The following is a 26563-nucleotide window of genomic DNA, read 5'->3' as shown; positions in this document are numbered from 1 at the left end:
TGTATTCTTCTTTTCTGCATTTAACCTTCTTCTGTAGCTTCTTTACTTTTATTAAACATGGCATTTTCTGCAAATAAAATTAATAATAAAGAAACTGCTGAATCTTTTTCTTTTTAAAAAAAATGTCTTTATTATTTTTGCGCCAAATTATAGAGAAGAGTGTCAATAAGAGTATTGATAAGTATCAGTGATAAAATCATTATTTAACTACACCCATCCCTAATGATAAGACACTTTTTTTCAATAAAAAATAATAGTTGGTTATATTATTCATTGATTTTGTTTTTTATTAATTAATTGACGTGTTAAATTTCTGTACTCATAAGTTGTTAACACTTTACATGGTTAAAAAAATCATTAATGTTCAAAATGTATTGGCTTAGTAGCCTAATTGTACAAAGTAACACTGAATAAATGCTGATTGCTAAATGATTGCAGTGTGGTTTTGGGCCATTTTCTATTTAGAATTTAATAAGGGTTTGTATTGGTTTCCGTTACATATAATGTATTGATCCCTAAATGTATTAACTGAAAACAATACACAATTCCCTATTATAATTTATAAGGTTTTACAGCAGAGAATGAAATGTTTGAGTTTATCAGTTCTATGCAGATTTCAAGGTTATGGATCAAGCACATTCCCAGGACTAAAGGTGAGAAGTGTATTAAAAATAAATGCGGACGTGGTATTTTGGTCGTTAGGACGTACCTGCCATGCTCCAGCAACGTACAGTTTTAACGTAACCACAACGAATACAGGAATCACAAAGTTATGTTGCTGGAACGTTATTTGGCACGTCGCATCGACTAATATGGTCCTTTGATGTTACGTCCTCGCAACATGCCAGTTTGGTCATTGAGACGTACTCGTTACGTTCTTGCGACATACCACTATAACGTCGCCACGACGATTATGGGAATCACAAAGTTACGTCGCTGGAACGTTATGTGGTACGTCGCCGGAATATGGTCCGGTCCGGTTACATCTTCACAACGTCACTGTGTTAACTGGGTTAGAACATTTGTTTTCGATTGATCTATTTTTAAAGTTTACACCAAAAAAAATGCTGTCTCATAAGAGAATTCACGGACAGGTAGGGTTCAGTTTATGGCACTTCTCATTCATTTCTATGGTATCCGCAAACAGTGATTGACTGTCGCAAAAACTCTGAACGATATTCAATGATGTCAAGGCTGTAATGTGATTGGTTATCAAGGCACACGTGATTAGCCATTACGCTTTTTCCAAAGGTAGAGCCACGGACCCTCATATCCCCAATAATAAGCCCCTCTCTGCTAAGGCCACAGGCAGGCGAGGTTTTTTATCAGGTTTCGAGCTAAACTCTGCAGGACAGCAGCACTCCAGGACCGAAGTTGACATCCCTGGTCTATAGTCTTCGCTACACTTGTGAAGTCCACATGACATATGATTTAGGTGTGCTCATGAGCACCCCTATTGTTGACATTGTTAAATTTGTGGCAATGTGTATGGCTCCGCGCATGTTTAATTTCCAGCCCTCCAGAAGCGTCTGAGTGCTCTCCCTCCCACGTTACGCTCCATGAAGACCGACTATGCCAGTCTGCGCAGTCAGGTCCGCAACTTTTCTGACTTCTATGGAACAGCTATCAAAGAAGCCAAGAAACAGGTAAGCAAATATCTGCTGCTGCACAAACCTGTACTAAATGTACAACTTCTGAGATCGAAGAGTTTGATATTGTCACATTGTAATTGTTGCTTTCATTTCTAAATTGTTTTCTAATATTACAATATTATTCCTTAGATAATGGCAGCTATAAATGAGATGTCAGAGGCCAACAAAGACCTTTTGGAAAAATACAGAAAGGAGGTAGCGCTCCGCAGGAAGTACCACGAGCAGCTGGTTGAGCTTAAAGGTTGGCAGTAATGACCATTTTTACCATTTCTGTCCATATGACTTAAGCAAAATATAAGAAAAGTTTTTTTTGTGTGTTTTTTTTCCCACCAGGTAATATTCGTGTTTTGTGCCGTGTAAAGCCAGTACTGAAGGAAGATCAACATGAGGAAGGCCAAGCGGTAGTTGTGACAACAGACCCCCATAATGAATCTGCACTCACAGTTTTAAGCAAGGGAAAGGCCAAAAACTTTGAGCTTGATAAAGTATTTCACCCTCAGGCCACTCAAGATGAGGTAAGCAGAGTAAAAGTCATATTCACATGAAATACTAAAAGACTTATAGGCTTATGAACATCGGTAGCCTATATAGTAATGATGCACTGATAATTAATGTCTAGTTGCTAATGCTATCGCTAAGTTAGTCATTATTTTCATGGCTGATATAAAAATTCTATTCTATTTTGTCCAAATAAATAAAAATAAACAAAAGATTAAAATCAATCTTTTTAAATGCTACAAGTGAATTTAAGCATCACAACATTATTAAAAATGTATACTGCATTCATTTTGAGATTAGCTAAAGATTACACTGAAGTGTAATTAAGTTATTTGTTAAGATTAAGTGAGCATTAGATGAAATTCGGGTAAAGCATGCACAAGTAGATATCCAACACTAAAGTGTAACAATAAATCTCTAAAACCAGCCAATAACCATAGTGCGTAATAAGCCATAGTGCATCTTGCTTAAAGGGATAGTTCACCCAAAAATGAAAATTCTGTCATAATTTACTCACCCTCAAGTTTTCTTCTGCTGAACACAAAAGAAGATATTTTGAAGAATGTTGGTAACCAAACAATTGATGGACCCCATTGACTTCCATTGTATATTTTTTCCCCAAACTATGGAAGTCAGTGGGGCCATCAGCTGTTTGGTTACCAACATTCTTCAAAATATCTTCTTTTGTGTTCAGCAGAAGAAAACAATTCATACAGGTTTGGAACAACTTGAGGGTGAGTAAATTATGACAGAACTTTCATTTTTGTGTGAACTATCCCTTTAATAGATCAAGAAAGCATTTTTAGTAATGTTTTTTATATGTATTTTTATACCATTCTTTATCTCTCAGGTGTTCCAGGAAATTGAGCCGCTCATCACATCCTGTATAGATGGGTATCATGTTTGCATCTTTGCTTATGGCCAGACAGGATCTGGCAAGACTTATACTATGGAGGTAATATATAGAGATCTGTAACTATATACTTGTCATAACACATGGTTCCGATTTCATACTTTTGACCCAGATGATCTATTTCCATTAATTATTCAATAAGACTGTCAGATCTCATTAACCATCCTTGTCTGTCTCAGGGTACTGTTGAGAACCCCGGTATCAACCAACGAGCCCTGAAACACCTGTTCAACGAGATTGAGGAAAGAAAAGACATGTGGACGTATACCGTCAGTGTCAGTTCAGTGGAAATTTACAACGAGGTCCTGAGGTATTGTATTTTACCTCTTTATCATGAAATATTCTGTGGTGGTTTCCATTTACAACTCCTTTGAATCTAAAATAAATTGTTGCCCATTCAATTAAATGTTAGAAGCATCCAAGTAAACATTCGAGCTATTGGATCATGCAATAACTTGTCGTTCAATTGATGTTTATGAGGAATGTTGAAGTGTTAGTTCTCCCAAAAAATGTAATTCTATCATCAGTTACTCACCCTTATGTCGTAAACTTCCAAATCCATAAGACTTTCATTAAAGGTGCTTCTTGTTGACGTTCGAAGTAATGTCAAACAAAACGGAGGCTATCTAGACCCTCCCTCCTCCTCATCCGCGCACTAACCCCCCAAACCCCACCCCCAAATCCTTCTTGTCGGTTATTGGCCGGAACAGCTTGTTATGTTTCGTGGTGCGGGTTAGCCCAGTCTGTTTTTGTTGGCGTTTGTGGAGCCTGTGGTGTTTACAGAGACCGCGTTTTTTTTACAGTGTGTTCAGGGGACAGGCAGCTAGCGGATAGTGAGGAGATATTTGCTGTATGTGACAAAAAATGTTTTGGCCTAAAAAACGTGTGACATCACTTAGCACCTTAAATCCACACAAATTCTAAACCTGTGAGATTTCTGTCCTGCTTTATATTATGTACAGATTTAAATTTAATTTTACATATAAACATTGCTCAACTCACATGCATAGAACACATTAAATATGGTAAACGGAAGCTCAACTGCACTTAAATTTACATTTATTAATTTAGCAGACACTTTAACCAAAGCGACTAACAAATGAGGAATACAAGTGATTCATCCTAAAGATGCAATAAACACAAGAAGTAATACAAAGTTTCAGAAAGTTTACATCGTTCAGTGCAGTGGATGTTTGTTTGAATTTGTAACGAAAGTCTTAAAGCTGCCGTCGGCAACATTTTTTTGATCATATTCAGTGTAATCGACACTATAATCCGACAGAACAACATAAATAAGGTGGTTTTAGAAAAAAACGAGAGCTTCTAACTCCACCTGGAGCGTGTTATTTGTTTTGCAAAAATCCAGCGCTCCCGCTTCATCAGGTCCAATCAGCGCAGGGGGGTGTGAGATCTGACTGTCAATCACAGGTCGTGCACACGCCACAGATCCCCCCTCACTCGCGCACGTTAATATCACATGCACACGCCACGCCTGAAGTTCGCCTGGAGATTGCATGAAGCGTGATGGCGGAGAGAAAATCTACTAACAAGCTTCCAATTCCTCGGTTATTGCTATCTATGGCTAGATTAGCCAGGGCAGCCTACCTCCGAGTCCATGGTGTTGATAGATGCTGAAGAGACGGACGCGTTCACAGAAAATCAGGTACACACGCACAGTGACGCACTGACGAGCACGACATCGATGGGAGGGTGCTCGCTGGTAGTGGGGAGGGGCATGAGAGTTGTAAACATTCAAAATTTTGGCTAATCGACCCAATCTGCCAGACTTGCCGACGGCAGCTTTAAGAATGACAGGAGGGTTGAGTAAATAATGACAGTTTTCATTTTTGGGTGAACTAACCCTTTAATACAATTCAATTGTTTAAAATATTTTGGTTGTTAACAACAGAGATCTACTCAGTAAGGATGGAGAGAAGCTTGACATCAAGATCAACCCTGATGGGACAGGACAGCTCCATGTGCCAGGACTCAGGGTCAATGAGGTCAAAAGCTTCCAGCATATCAAAAAAGTGAGTCCCAGGGTGTCATCTGTCAAGAGAATGCTGACTATACAAAAAACTTCTCTCTAATAATCTGTTGGTTTTTTTGTAGATTTTGGCCATAGCTCGAAAGAACAGGATTACATTTGGAACGCAGATGAATGAGCATAGCTCTCGATCACATGCCTTGCTCACTGTGACTGTGCTGGGCACAGACCTCGCCAGTGGAGCCAAAACCACCGGTAAGTCCCAATGACTCTGGAACTTTAGATTGGTTGAGTTGTGAGTTCTCAAATGTCTTGAGTTCCGCTCAAACAGCCCTGTGTATCCAAAATCCCTGACCTCTCCTTTGCAGGCAAGCTGAATCTTGTGGATCTGGCTGGTTCTGAAAGGGTGTGGAAGTCTGGGGCAGAGGGGGAAAGACTGAAGGAAGCCCAGAATATCAACCGCTCACTGCTCGCTCTAGGAGATGTGATCCAAGCTCTTAAGGCCCACCAGACTCATATACCCTTCAGGAACTCACGACTCACCTACCTGCTGCAGGACTCACTAGGAAAGGGCAACAAAACTGCCATGGTTGTTCAGGTACAAGTATTTACCAAGACTCACAAGTTAAGCCCATTAGCTTAGCTGTGCTAAGCCCCTTTCCCCTTTCATGACAAATGTGAAACCCTGGGTTAGCCCAGGGTTAAAAAAGTGACAATAACCCAGGGTTAAGTGGAGTGTGAAAAAACTATTTGACTATCAGGACAAAGTCTGGTCTATACTGTTACACCAAATTAGACAGGAAAGAGCCAAGGTAGCTGTACGAAATATATATCTAACAACAGTTCATTCTTTTTCATATGATGCCAATGGGGTTCAGACATTCTGCCATGCAAAAAATAATTTCAGGGAGGTAGCACTCGCACAACAAACCACCGCTAAAGGAATGTAGAGTTTAACGATATCCTCAGGTGGTCAGCATAGACACATTTGAATTACTTGCCAAACCAGGTGGAAACAAGGCACACATGCACTCAATTTCTAGAATATTTTATATAGTTTGTCTTCAGGGAGACACTATCAATGTGTGGGAGACAAAAACAAATATAATTAAAAAAAATAATGCTCTGGACTGCATAGGAGGCACAACCAATAATAAAAATGCACCTTCTTTTTTCTCAAAGTTTTTCTTAATGCCCCCCTGTAGTCAATAATTGTATCCCTTAAAATTCATCTTTGATTACCAAAATGGCATATTTAAAGTTTTTTTTTCCTGTGAGATTTTTTTTTCATGCCTTAAAATAGCTTGAATGTAACACTACACCCTTGCCTCATTTAGTATACACGCTAAGCCATGAATATGCAAATGTGCCCCGCCTCCACTCACTCATACAGGCTTGTCTACAAGTCGATGTATCAGAATAGGGGTTTTTGCTCACAACTCAATATCCCTCCTCATCTCCTCTCTCCTCCGTCCTCCATCCTATGACCCGGAAACCGATCGAGCTCAGCCATCTTGAAGGACATCTCAAATCTCTAATTGCACCACGAGGAGCCGAGGAGGCTTCCTGAGGAGTCATGAGTGAGGATACACAGGTGTATCCTATGCGGAAGAGTTTTAGCGACTAAAAGTGACGCACGTATAAATTCTCCTCCCCCTTCACATCGGTCACAATCATTTAAATTTATACTTTACCTTTCCAGTTTATATAAACCACACATCTCACATATTTCAACAGGGTATCTTGCTTTATTAATATTTACTATGAATTTCTTTAATAAACAAACTTCAACAACATAAGGGCAGATCCTTTGAGCGCTGCTGATGACGCGGTGAAGTGACGCTCGAGTGATCAAGTATTCCAATGTATAAAAAAAGCTTTCATTCGATTCCTCAGTCCTCCTTTTCTTTCCTTGCAGCCTTCCCTCGTATCCTACAGGGGGAGGAGCTGAGACGCGAGGAAAGGAAGCAGGGAAAGGAAACAAGGATGCACAAATAAGAAATGAGAAGCACCCTAGTAATGCGTTTTATGTATCATTCTCTAGAACATCGGACACATAACCGTAATTAATCCCATTTGCCATCTCAGTCTGCCATCTAAAAATCTGTATCCTTAGAAACACTTTGAACAACATAGAACAATAGTGGAGAAAGGCATATAGTTCATCATAACATTGCAATATACATCACATACATAATCCATCTGCTATATTACTAAATGTACCCGATTTTTCATATCAACAGAAAAATATACATAACGGTATAACCTTGCTTCTCTTGAAACTCCCCTGCTTAGCAGCAGTTAATGATATGCTAAAGCCCGCAAGCACGTTGACGTGATTGGTTACAAGGAAGTTTGTGACATAAGAAACACCGGCGATTTCAAACCATGATTTTAGACTGTTTTTTTTTTTCACTGCAGTTTTAAGGAAAAAATGGTTTGTCTTAAAGCATGTTAAAAACACTAAAGACAGGCTGGATAAGGCTGGTCAGACAACACAGAGGCAGACAATGCGTAGACTTTGTGATAAGAGTTTCTGTCCATCCAAAAGTGGTGAGTACTGAATAATTCAAGGACATTGGACATAGAGGACATACAGTTGGGTACATGGATAGCTTATTTTTCATGTTACTAAATGCTTCAAAACTCTTACCTTACCATGAACCTTTTTAATTTTAGCTAATCTAGCAATTAGTTATCCTGGCAGCACTCATATTCCTAACAAAACCTTGTACTTAAACAATTGTATGTACTAAATATACTAAAGCAATTTTAACCAGCTTGTTCTATGTCTTGTAAAATATCCCTCAAAGTTCTTGAATGGTCTATAGGTAGTCCATGGGAATGCCATTTGATGGATCACAGAGTTAAACAACCTCCTACACAGTAATGTTAATTTTTAAATAAATATAATTAACTAAAATACTTGTGTAAAAATAATTTGTCTTCTTTAGGTTTCATCTCTTGAGAGCAACGTCGGAGAGACCCTGTGCTCGCTAAAGTTTGCCCAGCGAGTGTGCAAGGTGGAGCTGGGCCCTGCTGCAAGAAAAATTGAGACGGGAGGACATAATGAAAACAAAAGTTAATGCATACCATCAACCCTCACAAGTAACCACAGGACCAGAAATGACATTAAGTCTAGATGGACAAGCCTTGCACTTTTCAGCCCGTGGCTGAGGCTTCCAATCCTACTCAAGGGCTACAGTTCTGGAAACGTCTGTGACGCCACATATTTAGCAATGGCTTTTCTCCATTAGCTGATCTGCATGTCAAAGTCTCACCAACACCCACCACCACCAGTATCAAGACAAGCTCTCCATCAACGTAAGTTCAAAATATCACTAAAGTTCAGCAAATCTTGCATAAACCCCCCCCCCCTCCTCTTTTTTTTTTTCTCCTGATTCACAACACAGGAGACCACAGTATCTTAATCGCTTGAAGTTTATACTGATATTTACTCAAAAACATAAATTATTTGGTATAACATATTTAGAAAGTAATGGCCAAAATATGTTTGTTTGTGTATGGTTGGTGTGGACGTCCATGATTATGTTGTGTATGTAGAACCAGTCGATCTGTATTTTATAAGGTACAAAGGATGGGAGTTCAGCCGAATTGCAAAAAATCAGCATATGCTGACTTTATTTCCCTACAACGGTGGTAGCTTAGCATTTTAGATCCAGGCTAATAACCAAAAGGTCATATTTTCAACAATCTGAGGGGGTGATTCATAAACCAGATAGTTCTTGAGTTATTTGACAGCAAGAAAATGAAGCCAGCCTTTGGATACGCAAGCATCTGTTAAAGATAAGAACGAATGTAACTATACTTGACAACAATATGTGCAATAGCTTTTTTCTTAGTGGTGAACATCTCATTTTTCGGTTTGAGAGTAAACCACACTAAATAAAATGTTAATCTTAAACATTATAATATATTTCCATTATTAATTTGTAATAAATATACAACCATACATCAAAATATATATTTAAATGAATGATATAGAAGTATTAACTTTCTGGGATGTTTAGGATAAGTTTATGTTTGATGTGAATTGTCATAGTTCTGCGGTCTCTTTAGTTTTAGCCATGTTACAGTGAGAGAATAATCAATGCACTTTATTGTCGAACATTTGTGCTGTTCTTACAACTTGTCTTTTAACCTAAAAAAAAAAGTGTACAGTATGTCTATCATTTTGTTTGAGAAAATTGGCAGAATAATTCTGGGGAAAAACATATTTGAGACTTCAAGTACCCAAATTAAGTTATTAACATAAAATATATTAAGTTAATAAAGTACTGCAGTTTTAGATGTAACATTCTCTTGAATTATGATATTTTGTATTCTCCTCTGTACCCCTTCTTTGTCAGGATTCAAGTTTAAATGAAACCTACTGACATTGGATAATGTTTTATCATAAAGCCCAGAAAGGAAAAAGACAGAGTCAATTTAGAAAAGAAATAATTGTTTACTAATAAACAACAACAAAATAATAAAAAAAGAGAAGGAGAGATTTGATGTTCTTCCTGTACTCCACATGAAAACACATTTCTATATCATTCTCTCTCACACAAACACTCACACTTATTATCACCTGATCTGGTTGTGTGTAAACTCATTCTGAGCTCAGCATAAGAAATGCATTTTAAACACACACTGCAATGTAATGGGGAATAGGCCGGAAAGTTCTAGAAAATCTATTGTGTGGGACCATCATTCAGTCAGAGTCTCCCTCTTCCATGCCAACTGCTCCGACCGCTCCCGCCAGCTCTGCCTCGCTGCCCTTGAGCCGTTCCCCTGTGGAATCACACATGCCCAGACATAAGTTATGAACATGGGGTATGACTACATGACTCAAAAACACATGTGAGCTCTAGCTCTGATTGGTGATCTACAAAATATTTATTTTCTAGATAATACAGACTTTCATTTTTATTGTGGGTTTGAGAGAAAAAAATACAGTGTAGTAGTAATGTGTGTGCCATCCATATATGACGTCATTAAGAGACATCAGATCTCCAGGGCTTTTTAAATCCTCACAGCAATTAGCCTTACATGAAGCACGGGCGGAGCTCATTACAAAAAGGCTTTACAACTATATAACTGATAAAAGTGATGTAGAGATGATAGTGCTACATTGCTTTTTTTTATGTCACCAGTCAAAAGCCATTCACACCAAGAACAATAACGATAACTATATTAGCATCCACACCGATGGACAACACCATTCTGTTTAAGTGCCTCAGTTATGTAATTTGCCACTTAAATCCTCATGCTCTTTAAAAGTATTTTTTTTTATTCATCAGCTGGTTCTGATTGTGATTCCAATTATATAGTTCCTGTGTCATTAACATAATTGCTCTGGTAAGGAAATCTCAGAATTTTTATATTACTTAATATTGTTATTGTTATCGTACTCTTGTGTGAACGCGCCTTAAAGGGGGGTCCTAATATGCACTTTTACAAAGTCATGATTTTGTTTTTGGGGTGTACTAGAACATGTGTTCGGGGTGTACTAGAATGTTTTCATGCTTGATATGTGAAAAATAATGCTTTTTTAAACAGCACCTCTCCTTAGTCTGGCTCGAACACACCGATTTCAATAAAGCCCCTCCTTCTGAAATACGAAATGTGCTGTGATTGGTTAGCTGGCCCAGTGTGTTGTGATTGGCACTGCTTAGCATGTGTTCAGGAATGTCCCACCCCTCCATAACTGCAAGCTCTTCTCTATTAAGGTTATTTCAAACCAATTCGAGCCCAATTCAGACCTTGACAATGTTAACGAACAAGAGGATTGTCCAGAACAGATTTCATGCACAGATTTTGCAGGCACGGCTTTCACAGGACGTAATGAGAGTGGTATGTTTTTTGTAATATTCTTATACATTATAGATACGGCGTTATCCTCAATTTAATCATGATATTTGTCAGAAAACTAAGATAATAGAAACCGTAATCAAACACAAAACCATGGTTAATTGTCCTAAGGAGCGGTGAACCATCTTACAAAAGCTACAGAAAACAAGCTGTTCTCCATAAAATGTGCAGCGCACAGTTAAATGTCCCTATTAAGTGCTGAGGAAGCCTCCAGAGCTGAAATTCATATATGACACGCATTGTAAGTGCTACACCAATCACAACAGACTGGGCCATCTGACCAATCAGAGCAGAGCAGTCTCTCAGAAAGGAGAGAGACCGAATCTAAATTATTAAATGTAGACTTTTGATGCTACAATAACCTATTGTTTGAGGCCTGCTAAACAAAATTAGGAATCTTAAGGATAGCATAAGAAGAAGAAGAAGAATTCCTGTCTCAGTTAGTGTCATACTCACGTATAAGTTCAGCAATGGCTTTCTGTGTTCGCCTCTCTAGCTTCTCAAGCTTCTTGGCAACGTCCCTCTTTAGATCCCTATTACAAACACAAAACAGTCATTTTTTTAGTAACAGCATTAAATGAATGAAAATGTAAATTATCATATTCAAATCACAGTGAATATGATGTATGATTGTGTTTTATAAATAAAAATGTAAGGTTTGTACCAGTCTGGTTTTCTGGGGGCAAGATTGGCCAGATCCTGAGAACACAAGTCAAGAGAAAAAATATTTATTCTAACTTATTACAAACGTTTGACAAGTAGAGTAACTGAGTGTAAGGAAACTGATGCTGTCCATATGGCATCATGTTTGAAAACTGAGCCTTTGGATTGAGGGAGAAATCCACTCACCACTTCCTCAATCACAGGCTCTGGGTTTGCAGCTTCCAGTTGGTCCTTGACCTTGTCCTCCACTACAGGAATATGAAACAAGACCATTAAAGGAATAGTTCACTTAAAAATGAAAATTCTGTCATAATTTACTCACTCTCAAATTGTTTCAAACCTGTATGAATTTCTTTCATTTGTTGAAGACAAAAGCTATTTTGAAGAATGTCAGTAACCAAACAGTTGATGGACCCCATTGACTTCCATAGTATTTTTTTTTTTTTTTTCTACTATGGAAGTCAATGGGGTCCATCAACTGTTTGGTTACTGACATTCTTCAAAATAATCTTCCTTTTTGTTCAGCAGAAGAAAGAAATTCATACAGGTTTTTAACAACTTAAAGGGTGAGTACATGATGACAGAATTTTCATTTTTAAGTGAACTTTTCCTTTAAGACAACCTGTAACTCAACACCTGATCACCTGATGTAACATTATCAACCAGCATGAAAGGTCAACTTAATTTGCAAGTATAAACATTTGAAAATATAATTTAAAGGTACAGCCAGTAATATTTATTGTGCAGGTAAGCCAGAAGCGTTCTCACCTGATGCAGGTTTAGCTTTGGGCACCTGTCTCTCCTTCAGCTCCTCATCCTCCGGTGTGTAATTCCTCAGCTTCAGCTCTCTGCAAACATAATTGCAAAACTATGCAATTCACTCGCAGTTATAAACAAGTGTTTAGTCACTGCCTCCATTATAACTTCTTATATTCAAGACGATAATACAAAGGCAATCACAGGAAACCCCAGTAACCAGCAGGTGGCAGTGCAGATAAACATGTAGTTTGGACACTGGGCAGCTGGTGCTATATGAGTGCTGAATCCATTCTGTGGAGGCATCCAGAGAGTACATTCACTCACCATGTGTACAAAGCCTCCCTTCATCTTTAAAGAACTAGCTAATTAGCATGTGGCACCTGACCGTGTCTAGGGAGCGCAGCTGAGAGGGGTTGAAACAAGCCCAATTATGCCATCACTCAGCCGACAGGTCTATTAACATCCTTGCAAGTTGCAGCAAAATGTGCTGCTGGATCTTCAGGGAAGCACAGAGGGTTCTTCACAGCATGATCAACAGAACATGAAAGTTTGTTTAAAACTGCCCAATAGGAGACAGAATTCATTTTCATCAAATTGCTTACTCGTTGGTCTCTTGAGATGTGTGCCAGTTTTGTTCTCAAAAAGGGAGCTACAGCAGGCCCACACTCATCACCGCCTTATGATTTTTTTAATAATTCATAATATTTGTAAAAAATATATGCGTTTACTTTGAGAAGTATAAATTAATTAAATTAATTATTAAAAAGGTTTCACATTACATTTTTAGTCATTGCACTGAAACCAAATTTCAAAAACACATAAAACCAACATTAATACAAAAAGTACATTTCTAAGAACCTGGCACATGTGCTTTTAAACTAGATTTTTAAAAACATGGTTCCTCTTCTCAATCGTGAACACTCTTATTTGTCATCAGCAATGTTTCCATCCAAAGTTGCAAATTTAACTTGAGCACAAATTTGGAATATCACACACAACAGTTTCCATCCCATGTGTTCAAGACAACAAAACCGTCACTTCCCTGGAAACTGAAGCAAAATATCAGTAATAAAAAAATGGAAGTTTCTGCAATTGGAAGACGAAATGCATGTTTTTTATGTGCATTTTTAGAATTGATGCGCATCTTGGAGTTTCATCCAGAGTTTTTTTTATGCGATCTCTCAATTTGAATTCAATTTGATGGAAACATAGCCATTTACTACAGAAGGTCCACATTCATCACCATCTGATCTAAATCAGAGCCAGTATTGAGTCAAGTGTCAACAATGTGATGTTTATTTTGTTTGTTCAAATAAGTTATTCTTCTATAATGAACATAGAACTAAAAAACTTGTTTTAATATTTTTGGGGGGGACATGACAAACATTTCAAGGTGGTAATGAAATCATTAAAAAATCTAAATCTTGAAGGGAAAACCTGGCGTAAACTTAATATTATTTCTTAGGGGGAAAAACACTATATTTTAAAGTGTTTCATTGGTTATTTGTAACATTTTTGTCCTCCAAATCAAAGTCATGTGGTGCGACCAACATTTAGAAATCGGTATAAAAGTTTCTCAAACCCATATGAAACCAACATGAAGACAAAAATTACACAAAAAAAAAAAAAAAGATTTTTAAAAGATGATTCCTCTTGTTTATTGTGGACACTTATTTGTTATTGACCCGGCTACAGCAGGCCCACATTTGCTTCTGCTTGATCTACATGAATTTCAGTAGAGTCAAACCATGTAATTAAATGGGCTGGGAACAAACAGATTGTTACTGTCAGCTGTGTCACCACTCCTTTTCAATAGTCTTGGGTGTAGGGTTGTCAAAATAAAGCATAATGAAATGGAAACAACGTCACCCAACACAAAGCATTGCGACCGCTACCATAATAATACTCAAATTTCATAGCCAAAACCCATCAAGGGCAAGGCCCTGGAAAGCAGCACAACATATTATGACCCCAAACAAGAGTTTTGAAGCATGTTGGAAAAAACACTCAAAGCAACCGACTGAAACAAAGAGCTGGGAACGCCTCCCTGTCCTCAACTTTCCTGAAAAGACTTCCTGACCACCTGCTGGAACAATACAGGACCACTGGCTTTCCTCATCTACAGTAGAACAGCCAAACAATCCAACATTTTCAGAATGTCAACAGCCGTTTGTCAACCCTAAGTGAGCATTTAGAACATCCTGAAGTCCTGAATAACTTGTGGCCAAGGGTTTGGATGCAATGCCTAGAACAGTATCCTGCTTTCTAATTTAATCACATACAGAAAGATGGGACTAATGCTCAAGGGACGGCACTGAATTGAGGGCCTTGACAGTTTGGTGGAAGGTCTCTCGTTTCTCAGAGCCAGCAAAACAACCGAGGGGACCAACGTTGGGCTTCCTTCACTCTAAAATAGGCAGCAGTGGAACAATAAATCCTGGCTGCTGACAAAAGTCATTTACAAAGTACAGCAATAACAAATGCGATGTGGTGAGATGGGCTGCTGCTTTGCTTGGGAAAATTCTAAGTCAAGATGGAATTTTGATATTTGTCTTACTGCTTAAGCTGACAAAATACCGTCTGGTGAAAGGTTGAGGTTCATTCAAAGCCTGAGCAGATATTCATTATCTGACTCACCGTACTTAAGATTTTTGACAGCTTAAACAAAAAGCCCAACAAAAGAGGATGTTTCCTCTTATTCAGGCTGGAAATAAATAAGCAGCAAACACTTTCAAGCACGATAAAGTACACTACCATTCAAAAGTTTCTGAAATAAGTCTCTTATGCCAGCTTACAGCAGCATTCATTTGATCAAAAACACAGTAAAAACAGTAAAAATTTTGAAATATTACAATGCAAAATAATTGTTTTCTATTTAAATACACTTTAAACTCATTTATTCCTGTTATGCCAAAGCTGAATTATTATCAATGTTGTTGTTATTATTATCAAACAGTTGTGCTGCTTAGTATTTTTGTGGAAACTGAGATAAAAAAAAAGAATGTCAAGTCAAGTCAAGTCAAGTTTATTTGTATAGCGCTTTTCACAATACAGATTGCATCAAAGCAGCTTCACAGTATTAAATTAAAATAATACAACAAAGTTTGTTTCAAGAGGAATTTATTGATTGATAAAATTAAATTAAATATCCCCAAAATATCCCCAAAATATCCCCAACTGAGCAAGCCAAAGGCAACAGTGGCAAGGAACCGAAAAACTCCATCAAGTGACCTAATGGTGTCCTAAAACTCCATCAGGTGCCTTAATGGAGAAAAAAAAAACCTTGGGAGAACCCAGGCTCAGTCGGGGGCCAGTTCTCCTCTGGCATTGGATAGAGGCCGGATTGTAGTTTGAACTGTAGGATTATATGAATGCCTGGCTGAAGAGATGCGACTTTAATCTAGTTTTAAACTGGGAGAGCGAGTCTGAGCAACGAACAGTATCAGGAAGACTATTCCAGAGTTTTGGAGCCAAATGTGAAAATGCTCTCCCTCCTTTGGTGGTTCTGGATATCCTAGGTATGACCAAAAGCCTTGAATTTAGTGATCTCAAAGAGCGCGATGGATTATAGGGCGATAGAAGATCCGTTAAATAGACTGGAGCTAAGCCGTTTAGGGCTTTATAAGTCAGTAGCAATACCTTGTAATTAATACGGAACTTTATAGGTAACCAATGCAGTGATGATAAAATCGGTGTTATATGATCATATTTTCTTGATCTCGTAAGAACTCTAGCGGCGGCATTTTGGACTAACTGTAGCTTGTTTATTGAGGATGCAGGACAACCAGCTAATAAAGCATTACAGTAATCCAGTCTCGAGGTCATGAATGCATGAACTAACTTTTCTGCATCAGAAACTGATAGCATATTACGTAGCTTAGCAATGTTTCTAAGGTGGAAAAAGGCTGTTTTTGTAACATAAGAAATATGATTTTCAAAAGACAGGTTGCAATCGAGTATAACACCCAGGTCTTTTACTGTAGAGGATAAAGTAACAGGACATCCTATGATGTTAAAGTTGTATTGTGCGAGGTTTTGTGGGCGGTTTTTTGAACCGATAAGTATTACCTCTGTCTTGTCTGGATTTAATAAAAGAAAATTACGCGTCATCCAATCTTTTATATCTTTAACACACTCTGTCAATTTGGAAAATGTAGCGTTTTCATCCGGCCGTGATGAAATATATATTTGAGTGTCATCAGCATAACAATGGAAACTAATTCCATGTTTCCTTATAATATTTCCAAGTGGCATCATATATATTGAAAATAACAGGGGGCCTAATACAGATCCCTGCGGCACTCCATAGTTTACTGGAGTTATGATCGATTTTTCTCCATTTAAATAGACAAAATGGTAGCGGTCAGATAGGTATGATTTGAACCAGCTTAGTGCTTGTCCTTGAACACCAGTATAATTTTGTAGTCGATCTAAGAGTATTGTGTGATCTATAGTATCGAACGCAGCACTAAGATCAAGTAAAACTAGTATTGAGATACAGCCTTGGTCAGAAGCTAAAAGTAAATCATTTGTGATTTTAACGAGCGCAGTTTCAGTGCTATGATGCGGTCTGAATCCAGACTGAAACTTTTCATAGATATCATTTTGTTGCAAGAAAGAGCCCAGTTGAGCGGACACCACTTTTTCTAATATTTTAGACATAAATGGAAGATTTGAAATGGGTCTATAATTTGCTAGATTATTATGATCTAATTGTGGTTTCTTAATGAGAGGTTTTATAACTGCCAGTTTAAATGTTCTTGGAACATGACCTAAAGATAAAGACGAGTTAATAATATTGAGGAGAGGCTCTTCCACTACAGATAACACTTCTTTCAGTAGTTTAGTTGGTATAGGATCTAATAAACATGTTGTTGTTTTAGATGAAGTGATAAGTTTATTTAACTCTTTTTGTTCTATAGTTGTAAAGCACTGTAATTGTTCTTTCGGGGTGATAATTGAAGCTGAATTGTAAGGCGCGATTGAAGATTGAACGTTTATAATTGTGGTTCTGATGCTTTCTATTTTCTCAGTGAAGTAGTTCATGAAATCATTACTACTGAACTGTAACGGGATATTTTGTTCGGGTGACGTCTGTTTATTTGTTAGTCTAGCCACGGTGTTAAATAGAAACCTTGGATTGTTTTGGTTGTTTTCTATTAGTTTGCGGAGGTGCTCAGCCCTGGCAGCTTTTAGGGCCTTTTTATAACGTGACATACTGTCTTTCCACGCGATTCTAAAGACCTCTAAATTAGTTTTTTTCCATTTACGCTCTAAAATACGGGTTTCTCTCTTTAAAACATGCGTAGTATTGTTATACCATGGTGCTTTATTTTTCTCTCTGACCTTTTTTAATTTAATAGGTGCAACCACATCCAATGTTCTAGAGAGAATGGTGCTCATAGTGCTAGTTAGTTCTTCTAGTTCATCTGTTTGTTTGGGTTCAGGCAGCAGCTGAGACAGATTAGATAAGCAATTTGAGAAATTATCTATGGTGGATGGGAGGATTGTTCTGCCTGGTTGATAACGCGACGCCGCATGACATATTACAGCAGTACGTAATATGCAAGTTACCATGTAGTGATCAGTGACTTCATCACTTTGTGGAATGATATCTATATCGGTTGGATCGGTTCCGTGTGATATAATTAAATCGAGTGTATGATTAAGACGATGAGTTGGTCCGGTGACGTTTTGCTTGACCCCAAATGAATTTAATAAATCTGTAAACGCAGCTCCTAACGCATCATTTGGATTATCTACGTGTATGTTAAAATCTCCAACAATTAATGCTTTATCGACATTGACTAATAGGTCTGAGAGAAAATCTGCAAACTCTTTTAGGAAATCAGCGTAAGGCCCTGGCGGTCTATATACGGTAGCCAAGGCTAGGGATAATAGGGATGTTTTTCTAACATCTAAGAGCGTAACATTTAGTACAAGTACTTCAAATGAAATAAACTTATAACCCGTTTTCTGAGTAACATTTAGAATATCTTTATAAATGGTTGCAACACCTCCGCCACGGCCAATCAGACGGGGCTCATGCTTATAACAGTATCCAGGAGGAGTAGACTCATTAATACCGAAATAATCATTTGGTTTAAGCCAGGTTTCAGTAAGGCAAAGTACATCGAAGCTATTATCTGTGACTATTTCATTTACAATAACTGCCTTAGGTGTGAGTGATCTAATGTTTAGAAGACCTAGCTTTAGAAATAGTTTTTGTTTACTAATAGCAACATTTTCTGTTTTAATAACAATTAGATTTTTCCTAGATCCTGCATTAGATTTATTATTTGATCTCACTAAACGAGGAATAGACACGGTTTCTATGCAATGTTCTACACTAGTATTTATATCAGTTGAATTGGTGCAGCAGAGACTATGATTTGGACTTTTGGTTACTAGTCAAAGGGTATTTAACCCAGGAATGTCAGGATTTTATTAATCATATAAAGTTCAATAGACCTGCATATATTTGAAATATAATTATTTTGTCTTTACTGTCACTTTTGATCAATTTAATGTGTACTTGCTGAATAATTAATTTTTTTAAGTATTAAAAAAAGTTTATTTTGATTAATTCCATGAAAAAAGATCATAAAATATTTCCCTCTATAACCAGTTCAGTTTTTGTTTCCCCGATTTAAAAAAAACCTGAAAGACAATTCAAACTGTCATTTTGTTTTTGTTAAGACAAGTAGATTATTTGTCAGGTATTGCAGCATTGAAGTGTCACAATAACAAGTGTGCTGGGTGGTGAAGTACACCTCATTGTTTCCAAGCTGTGTCGCCATTTTAATAATGAATGTTTAAGGAGACACACCTTAAAACATTCTCTCCCAGACAATCTCCCATATCAGCTCCATTTCAAAAACCTCCTCGAAAAAAAGTAAAGCCTTATACCCACAAAACTGGAGATCAATTAAGGTTAATAGGTTAATTTTGTCATCATTTACCCGCCCTTGTGTAATTCCAAAACTCTATGATTTTCTAACATAGAAGATATTTTACTAAATGTCTTAGTATTTTTAGTTCATACAATTGGAGTCAAAACTGTTTGGTTACCAACAATCTTCAAAATATCTTCTTTTTTGTTCCACAGAAGAAAGTCAAACAGGTTCGAAATGACATGAGAGCAAGTAAATGAGGGCAGTATTTTCTTTTTTTCGTGTGAACTATGTACTAAGGTAGACATAGTCCAGATATTGGGGGACGAGTGTTTAGGAACCTTTGCAAACTGTTAATGCCAAACACCTCTTGAGCTCAGGGAGGAGGGGAGCACAAGGGTTCTGTGAATCTGAAAGTAAACAACGGAAAAAAGCAGAGAGCTCGAGGCCTTGGCTTGAGCCTGAAATAGAGATGAGAGCAAGAGAGACCTTTACCTCGCATCATGTAAACGGAGTACAGCTTTGTTATTTATTGCCCATTTACAACAGGCAGTCTTTTCAACGAACTCCTATTTGTTTCTAAATGGTGGAACTGAAAATTTAGTTTAGTTATTTGCAGTATTCTTCGGTAGAAGTGACACCAGACTTTATATCTGTGTGTTTACCTGTGTCTGTCCTCTGTCTCAGAGACCTCCAGAGCTCTTTTGCTCGCAGGCTCTCCATCATCGGGTGCTTGTCCCTGTAGTTAAAAAACAACAACTAGTTAACGTGAACAAAAAGAAAAAATCCACTTGTTGATCCAAAACTATTATGAACTCTGATGAACACTGACATAAAATAACACACATGAAAACTCTGATGCACAATGAATCAGAGTAAAAGCATGACTGCGCATTTGAGGAAACAGGTTAGTTAAACTCTAACGACATTTGTGGTATGTCGATTACCACAGATAATAACGGGCTTGTTCCTCATGTTTTAAGGTATGAATTTTAAGGAAGCACTGAATCTAGTTATAGGGTGAATTCAGGGTGATTGGGACACTTTTTGCCATTGAGATGACTTGGAAAAAGTGTCTCAATCAACCTGAATTCACCCCTACATTATTGTATAGAGAAGACAAATCTTAATTCCATGTAATTGTGATTATTTCTGTTATAAGTTACCAGCAGCTGATCGGTTTGCATGACCTATCCTACAGGCGAAAAAAAGCTTAAACCAACCTAAAACATACTTGCTTATCAAGCCATTCTACAGTCATTGTAAGTATTTGTTCAATGATCATTGATCAGGAAATGCTAATATTTTTTAGAGCTAACTTCTTTGGATAATAAACTGGAAAATACATTCATTAAAAGTGAGACGGGGGGCAACATTAAAATCACTCAATCCTCTTGATGACAACTGATGTTAAATGTCTCATAAAACAATCTGAAATGCTTAACGTTTAATTGTTTTGCTAACATGCTAACTAAAGCAAGTTGGCCAGTGAGCGCGCTTTATTTACCCGATGTCTTAAAGAAAATAACATTTATTACGCAACTCACTTGAAACTGTCGGTCTCGTAGAGCTTTTAATCGTTCTTTCCTTTTCAAAGCTTGCTCTTGTAAAGAACCCACAGGCTTCTCCATGGTGAAATTAAAGCATGGGTAGCAGGATCGATGAATCTGCAATCGATCATAAGGTCTGTCTGTCTGAGCGAGGCTGCTAGAGGAGCACCGAAAACAGCGATTTTGTATAAACTACCAGTCAATAATGTAAATAACTATAATACATTGACTAAAGTGATAACATAATGATAATATGATGTTTATTAAATGTTTAAAAATAGTAATTAATAAATAAACAAATGGCTGTATTTACATCATTTGCTAAAATAATTATTAGAAGTTAGCAGGCTGCACCGATATTAACATTCTAGCTAACATTAATAAGCTGATAATTATGGCTGCTAACTGATAAATAGCTGATTTAAAAAAAAATCCAGGAAATAAAATGAATAGTTTTAAATGCTACAACAACTGCATATAGACTTCAAAACATTCAGTACTTATGTAAGATGGGCATGCTATACGCTGTTACATTCCAATAAGATATAAAGTAATAAGATAACAAAGTAATTTTGAGAGAGATTGAACAACACGTTTTAATAGGCCACGTGCACACACAGCTCTATTCATAAAAGAAAAAAAGAAAAGAAAATCAGAAATCCTAACTCATAACTCATCACAATAGAAAAAAAGGCATGTACAAGTTCTCCAAGCAAGCAAACAAACACCCGAACGTGACATGGTGTGGAATGTAGGGTATTGCCATGGCAATACAGCTGCCTCAAGGTCCATCATCTTCCCAGTCACCATAGGCCAAACAGTCACAAAGATGCACTTAGTAATAGGATAAATACAAATAGTGCATTATGAACATATTTGTATGACTGTCATTTTTATTTGATGGATTACTAAAATGAGTAAAATATTAAATATTTTATTTATTGTTTAAGGGTAATGGGCTGACAGTGTGGTAGTGTGGTACATATTTGCTTTGATTTAGAATGGATCTATTGTTTAAGTTGTGGTATCTCTTATGTTAAAGCACCATCAAAAGCATATTGTTGCTACAGGACAGCAGCAAACACAGCAGACCCTTCAGAACTCAATAATTATGTTAAATATGGTGGTGTCGCTGCACATGCATTTAGGAAGGACACTAAATGAGATCATTCAGACTCTCTACCAACACCAGTTTATTTGCATTGAGTTTGCATGGGTTCTCAATGGATCCAATGGCCATTGTATGGATGAAAATCTCGAATGATTTTGACTGTAAAATAGTGGTATTTTACTTTTAAAAGATTGGGCTGTGGGGAAAAAAATTACATTGTTTTGCAATAAAAACAGCAACAAGAAGGAATATTAATACGTCATAAGCCATGACAGGCCAAATGCATGTATTAGAAAAAAAACTGGAAAATAGGTTTCATATATTTGTTCGAGTTTTGTGGATATTCAATGCTTTCCTTCATCTATGCAGCAAAGGTTGTGTCTTAGTTTGCTCTCTATGCCACTCAAATGCAACGAGATCATGTTTGTTTCTAGATGGACTGAGAATTTGTTTTGTTGAGTAGCTACACTCTTAAGAAAAATGTTTCTAAACAGCACCAAATTAGGGTTCTTCGGCTTGTAATAGCAGAACCCTTTTTGGTGCTAAATAGAACCCTTTTTATAAGGTTCCATAAATAACCATGCTTTGAAAGTGCTATACAGTCGTGGTATAACCTGCTCAACAATATTTATTTTCATTGAAATTAGTATATTAGTTTCTTCATATTATTAATACTAGGCCTACTATTATTTTTATATATTAATAATTATAAATATAGTTTTTTAGTCCTGTATCTGCCTTGTCTTATTATATCTTGTTGCCTCTATTTCGGCAGATTGTAGCAAAAATGACAGTGCTTTAACAACAGTTGTTAGCTGAATACATTAATGTAGCAAAGTATGTTGTTGTGGGAAGGAGGCAGGAACCGGCAAACGTGTAACACACTTTAATAATCATTAAATAAACAAATACAAAACGAAAGTAAAGGCGGCAGCCCCTCACTGACGACGGACGATTGCCGCCACATATAAAAACAAAACATAACATAAATAGTCCAGCCAGGCCTGGTCCTCGTCCTTCACTGTCGTCGCTCCTTCTTTTACGCTTCCGAAGCTCCTCGTGAGAAATACGAGACCGGTGACGCTCATCAGTAATCACACCACCGGAGTTTAGAGTTACATCGTTTCTTTTCCAATTGATTATGTAAAAACAAATATGTTCATGAAGGCCAAAATTAGCAAAAATGGACAGTATGAGCCCTTTACCGTGTTAAAAGGAAAAAGTGATTTAAAGTCATGGGATAGATTTAATGTTTCTTTTTTTTTTCTTTTTTTGACTGGATATGTTTAGGCATAAAGTAATAATTAAAAAGACAAACAATATGGATCATAAATTCCATAACTCTGTTAACTTACTTTGTGGAGAAGAGATGATGAGTATCCACTAACATGTTCTGTTAAACTAAAAAGAGAAAAATACATTATTGGTTGGAAACCAGTTACTATTTTTAAAGTTATAATTTATAGACATTTTAAGAAAGAAATCATTTACCTGTTGAGAGTATGTTGACAGAGCTCCAGAAAATAAGTAATGAGGAGGCTTTGACAGTTACAGATTTGAAAAACAAAAAGGCGGGAATAAAGAACCCTAAACTCCAACACAAAGAACCATTTCAGCATATAAAGTGTTCTTCAGGATGATACGGTTCTAAATAGAACTGTTACTAAAGAACCATCTGCAGTGTGTCCTTTACAATGATGGTGAATTCTGTTTGTGTTTTGGTTTTACCTGTGCCTCCAGAGCTTTTTCTGGCTCTCCAACCTCAGGTGTCCATCCCTGTAGTTAAAAAAACAACAATAATAATAATAATAACTAATTAAAATAATCAATGAGACAAATACCCAACGCACATCAAAACCCTGAGACACAATGAATCAGTGCCAATGTCCTAATGTGCACAGCTCAATTTCAGTCAAGATAGAAACATATCAAAACAATGTTTTCTTTTTTTTTGAGGACTGAGATTTTTTTAAGACATGTGTTTTAATAAGTCATTGGTAATAATAACTATACCAGCATTTACAGAAGAAAGAAAGTCATACAGGTTTGAAACAGCATGAGAGTGAGCAGCCTAAATGATCACTGGGAGCACTATCCCAAATAGGATGCAGGGAACTTATGAATAAATACAAATAAATAAACATAAAATACCCAACAACACATTATTTACACTTATTTATATTGTTTCTGTACCTATAGATTATTTTGTACATACTTCTTATGTATCTTGTCTACATATACACTCACCTAAAGGATTATTAGGAACACCTGTTCAATTTCTCATTAATGCAATTATCTAATCAACCAATCACATGGCAGTTGCTTCAATGCATTTAGGGGTGTGGTCCTGGTCAAGACAATCTCCTGAACTCCAAACTGAATGTCAGAATGGGAAAGAAAGGTGATTTAAGCAATTTTGAGCGTGGCATGGTTGTTGGTGTCAGACGGGCCGGTCTGAGTATTTCACAATCTGCTCAGTTACTGGGATTTTCACGCACAACCATTTCTAGGGTTTACAAAGAATGGTGTGAAAAGGGAAAAACATCTAGTATGCGGCAGTTCTGTGGGCGATAATGCCTTGTTGATGCTAGAGGTCAGAGGAGAATGGGCCGACTGATTCAAGCTGATAGAAGAGCAACTTTGACTGAAATAACCACTCGTTACAACCGAGGTATGCAGCAAAGCATTTGTGAAGCCACAACACGCACAACCTTGAGGCGGATGGGCTACAACAGCAGAAGACCCCACCGGGTACCACTCATCTCCACTACAAATAGGAAAAAGAGGCTACAATTTGCACGAGCTCACCAAAATTGGACAGTTGAAGAATGGAAAAATGTTGCCTGGTCTGATGAGTCTCGATTTCTGTTGAGACATTCAGATGGTAGAGTCAGAATTTGGCGTAAACAGAATGAGAACATGGATCCATCATGCCTTGTTACCACTGCGCAGGCTGGTGGTGGTGGTGGTGTAATGGTGTGGGGGATGTTTTCTTGGCACACTTTAGGCCCCTTAGTGCCAATTGGGCATCGTTTAAATGCCACAGCCTACCTGAGCATTGTTTCTGACCATGTCCATCCCTTTATGACCACCATGTACCCATCCTCTGATGGCTACTTCCAGCAGGATAATGCACCATGTCACAAAGCTCGAATCAATGAAAATTTGTGACAAAAAATTATTCGACACTTTGACCTGACCATGTTTTGCTTAAGTGGTTTTTCTTTAATTGCTAATGTGACCTTTTTACACCACAGACTGAACAAAATTAAGCATTGCTTGGTAACTGGTTGACCTAAATTGGTATATATATAGACAAGATAGATTAAAAAGTATGTACACAATCATTTATATAGGTACAAATGTCCCCACAAAGATGAAAATATCCAAAATCCTTGTCCTTATTTGGACATTTTTTGGTCCCCATCCTTATAAATCATACTTAGAAACATAATCTTACAAAAAGCTTATAAATTAAACTAAGTGATGTTTTTTGAAAATGTAAAATGCCTAAGTTTCCTGTGTGGTAGGTTTGGGGTCAGGGGATAGAATATAAAGTGTGTTCAGTATAAAAATCATTATGGAAAGTCCCTATAAAACATGTAAACCAGGATATGTGTTGTGTGTGTGTGTGTGTGTGTTCATGTTTTTCTATCGCGGTGGGGACTTCAACCTGAATGCACAGACTCATGGGGACTCGTGTCACCGTGGGGACCTATTGAGGTCCCCATGAGGAAACAAGCTTATAAATCATACAGAATTATTATTATTATTTTGAAAGTGTAAAAATGCAGAAAGCTTTCTGTGATGGGTATGTTTAAGGGTACGGTTAGTGTTAGGAGACAGAATATACAGTTTGTGCAGTATAAAAACCATTACGTCTATGGAGAGTCCCTACAAAGATAGTAAACCAGACGTGTGTGTGTGTGTGTTTTAACTTTTATGTGTGTATATATATATATATATATATATATATATATATATATATATATATATATATATATTCTGATCTTTACTTAATTAAAATTTTGTTTCCACAAACAAATCCACCAGGAGAAGTATGTGCGCTACAGTGCAGTGCCATTCCATCCCAGCTAATTTCCACAATCCGCTGTGACACTTACTGGTTTTCCTTCATCTGTGTGCAGCTATGAGGCAGGCAGAACTCCTCCCGGCTCTTCCTCGGTTTGCTCTCTACTGCCACTGTAATGCTCAAGAGGAGGGCAGTGTGAACAGGGTTCTGCGTGCACTGACAAGTGCGTTTAACTCCCTTAGAATTCCTCTAGCAGAGATGCACGTTTATCCAGCGCCTATTCGGCGACATTTCTCTAATGTTGCTCTCTACATTCTCTAGTTTCTCAGCTCGGAATTGTCATTTTTGACCCACCCTCCGTCTTAAAGACATGCAACTTTGGGAGAGCTTGGCAACCAGGTAGTAGTGGACCGCTGTACAGCAGCATGCTGTTTCTAGCAAACAAAATTCCCTGGATCTTCGCTGAGTCAATCCACGGATACTTCGTTTGTGGATGTATATTCAGATGGTTTGATTGACGCATAAGTGGAAGGAATACACAGAAAGGCGAGTGAGAATGGCTTCGAAAGAGCGACTGTACGAGCTGTGGATGTTATATTACACTAAGGTGAGTCATGAGCAGGCGAA

General features: G+C 37.4%; 3 protein-coding genes across 6 annotated transcripts in view; 2 read left to right on the top strand and 1 right to left on the bottom strand.

Annotated features, from left to right (window-relative positions):
* Window positions 1-8417, top strand: part of LOC309483891 (kinesin-like protein KIFC3) — a 33238-nt gene extending 24821 nt beyond the window's left edge. Inside the window, exons 12-20 of the mRNA XM_082149972.1 lie at window positions 1516-1646; window positions 1782-1893; window positions 1986-2167; window positions 3001-3105; window positions 3243-3373; window positions 4973-5093; window positions 5176-5305; window positions 5419-5648; window positions 8005-8417. Of these exons, the coding sequence (XP_082006098.1) occupies window positions 1516-1646; window positions 1782-1893; window positions 1986-2167; window positions 3001-3105; window positions 3243-3373; window positions 4973-5093; window positions 5176-5305; window positions 5419-5648; window positions 8005-8136 (1274 nt within the window). The 3' untranslated portion in view covers window positions 8137-8417. The remainder of the gene's footprint in view (window positions 1-1515; window positions 1647-1781; window positions 1894-1985; window positions 2168-3000; window positions 3106-3242; window positions 3374-4972; window positions 5094-5175; window positions 5306-5418; window positions 5649-8004) is intronic.
* A 1081-nt stretch (window positions 8418-9498) lies between these two features.
* Window positions 9499-20946, bottom strand: ccdc12 (coiled-coil domain containing 12). Its single transcript, XM_082150028.1, has 7 exons — window positions 20790-20946; window positions 19908-19981; window positions 12359-12438; window positions 11777-11838; window positions 11592-11626; window positions 11384-11460; window positions 9499-9847 (listed from the first exon to the last, which is right to left on the bottom strand). Exons 1-7 carry the CDS (start codon window positions 20871-20873, stop codon window positions 9768-9770), a joined length of 492 nt encoding a protein of 163 aa, XP_082006154.1. The 5' UTR covers window positions 20874-20946; the 3' UTR covers window positions 9499-9767.
* A 5200-nt stretch (window positions 20947-26146) lies between these two features.
* The window catches only part of nbeal2 (neurobeachin-like 2), an 87657-nt gene continuing 87240 nt past the window's right edge, over window positions 26147-26563 (top strand). For 2 of the 4 annotated variants that reach the window (XM_082149948.1, XM_082149949.1), the window contains exon 1: window positions 26149-26543. In XM_082149948.1, the coding sequence (XP_082006074.1) occupies window positions 26493-26543 (51 nt within the window). In that variant the 5' untranslated portion in view covers window positions 26149-26492. Of the gene's footprint in view, window positions 26544-26563 lie in introns of all 4 variants that reach the window. The other 2 variants (XR_014200664.1, XM_082149950.1) reach the window with 2 other exon arrangements.

The sequence above is a fragment of the Leuciscus leuciscus genome (assembly GCF_965113295.1).
Source record: "Leuciscus leuciscus genome assembly, chromosome: 20".
NCBI classification, from domain to species: domain Eukaryota; kingdom Metazoa; phylum Chordata; class Actinopteri; order Cypriniformes; family Leuciscidae; genus Leuciscus; species Leuciscus leuciscus.
This window is presented reverse-complemented; position numbering and strand designations above follow the sequence as displayed.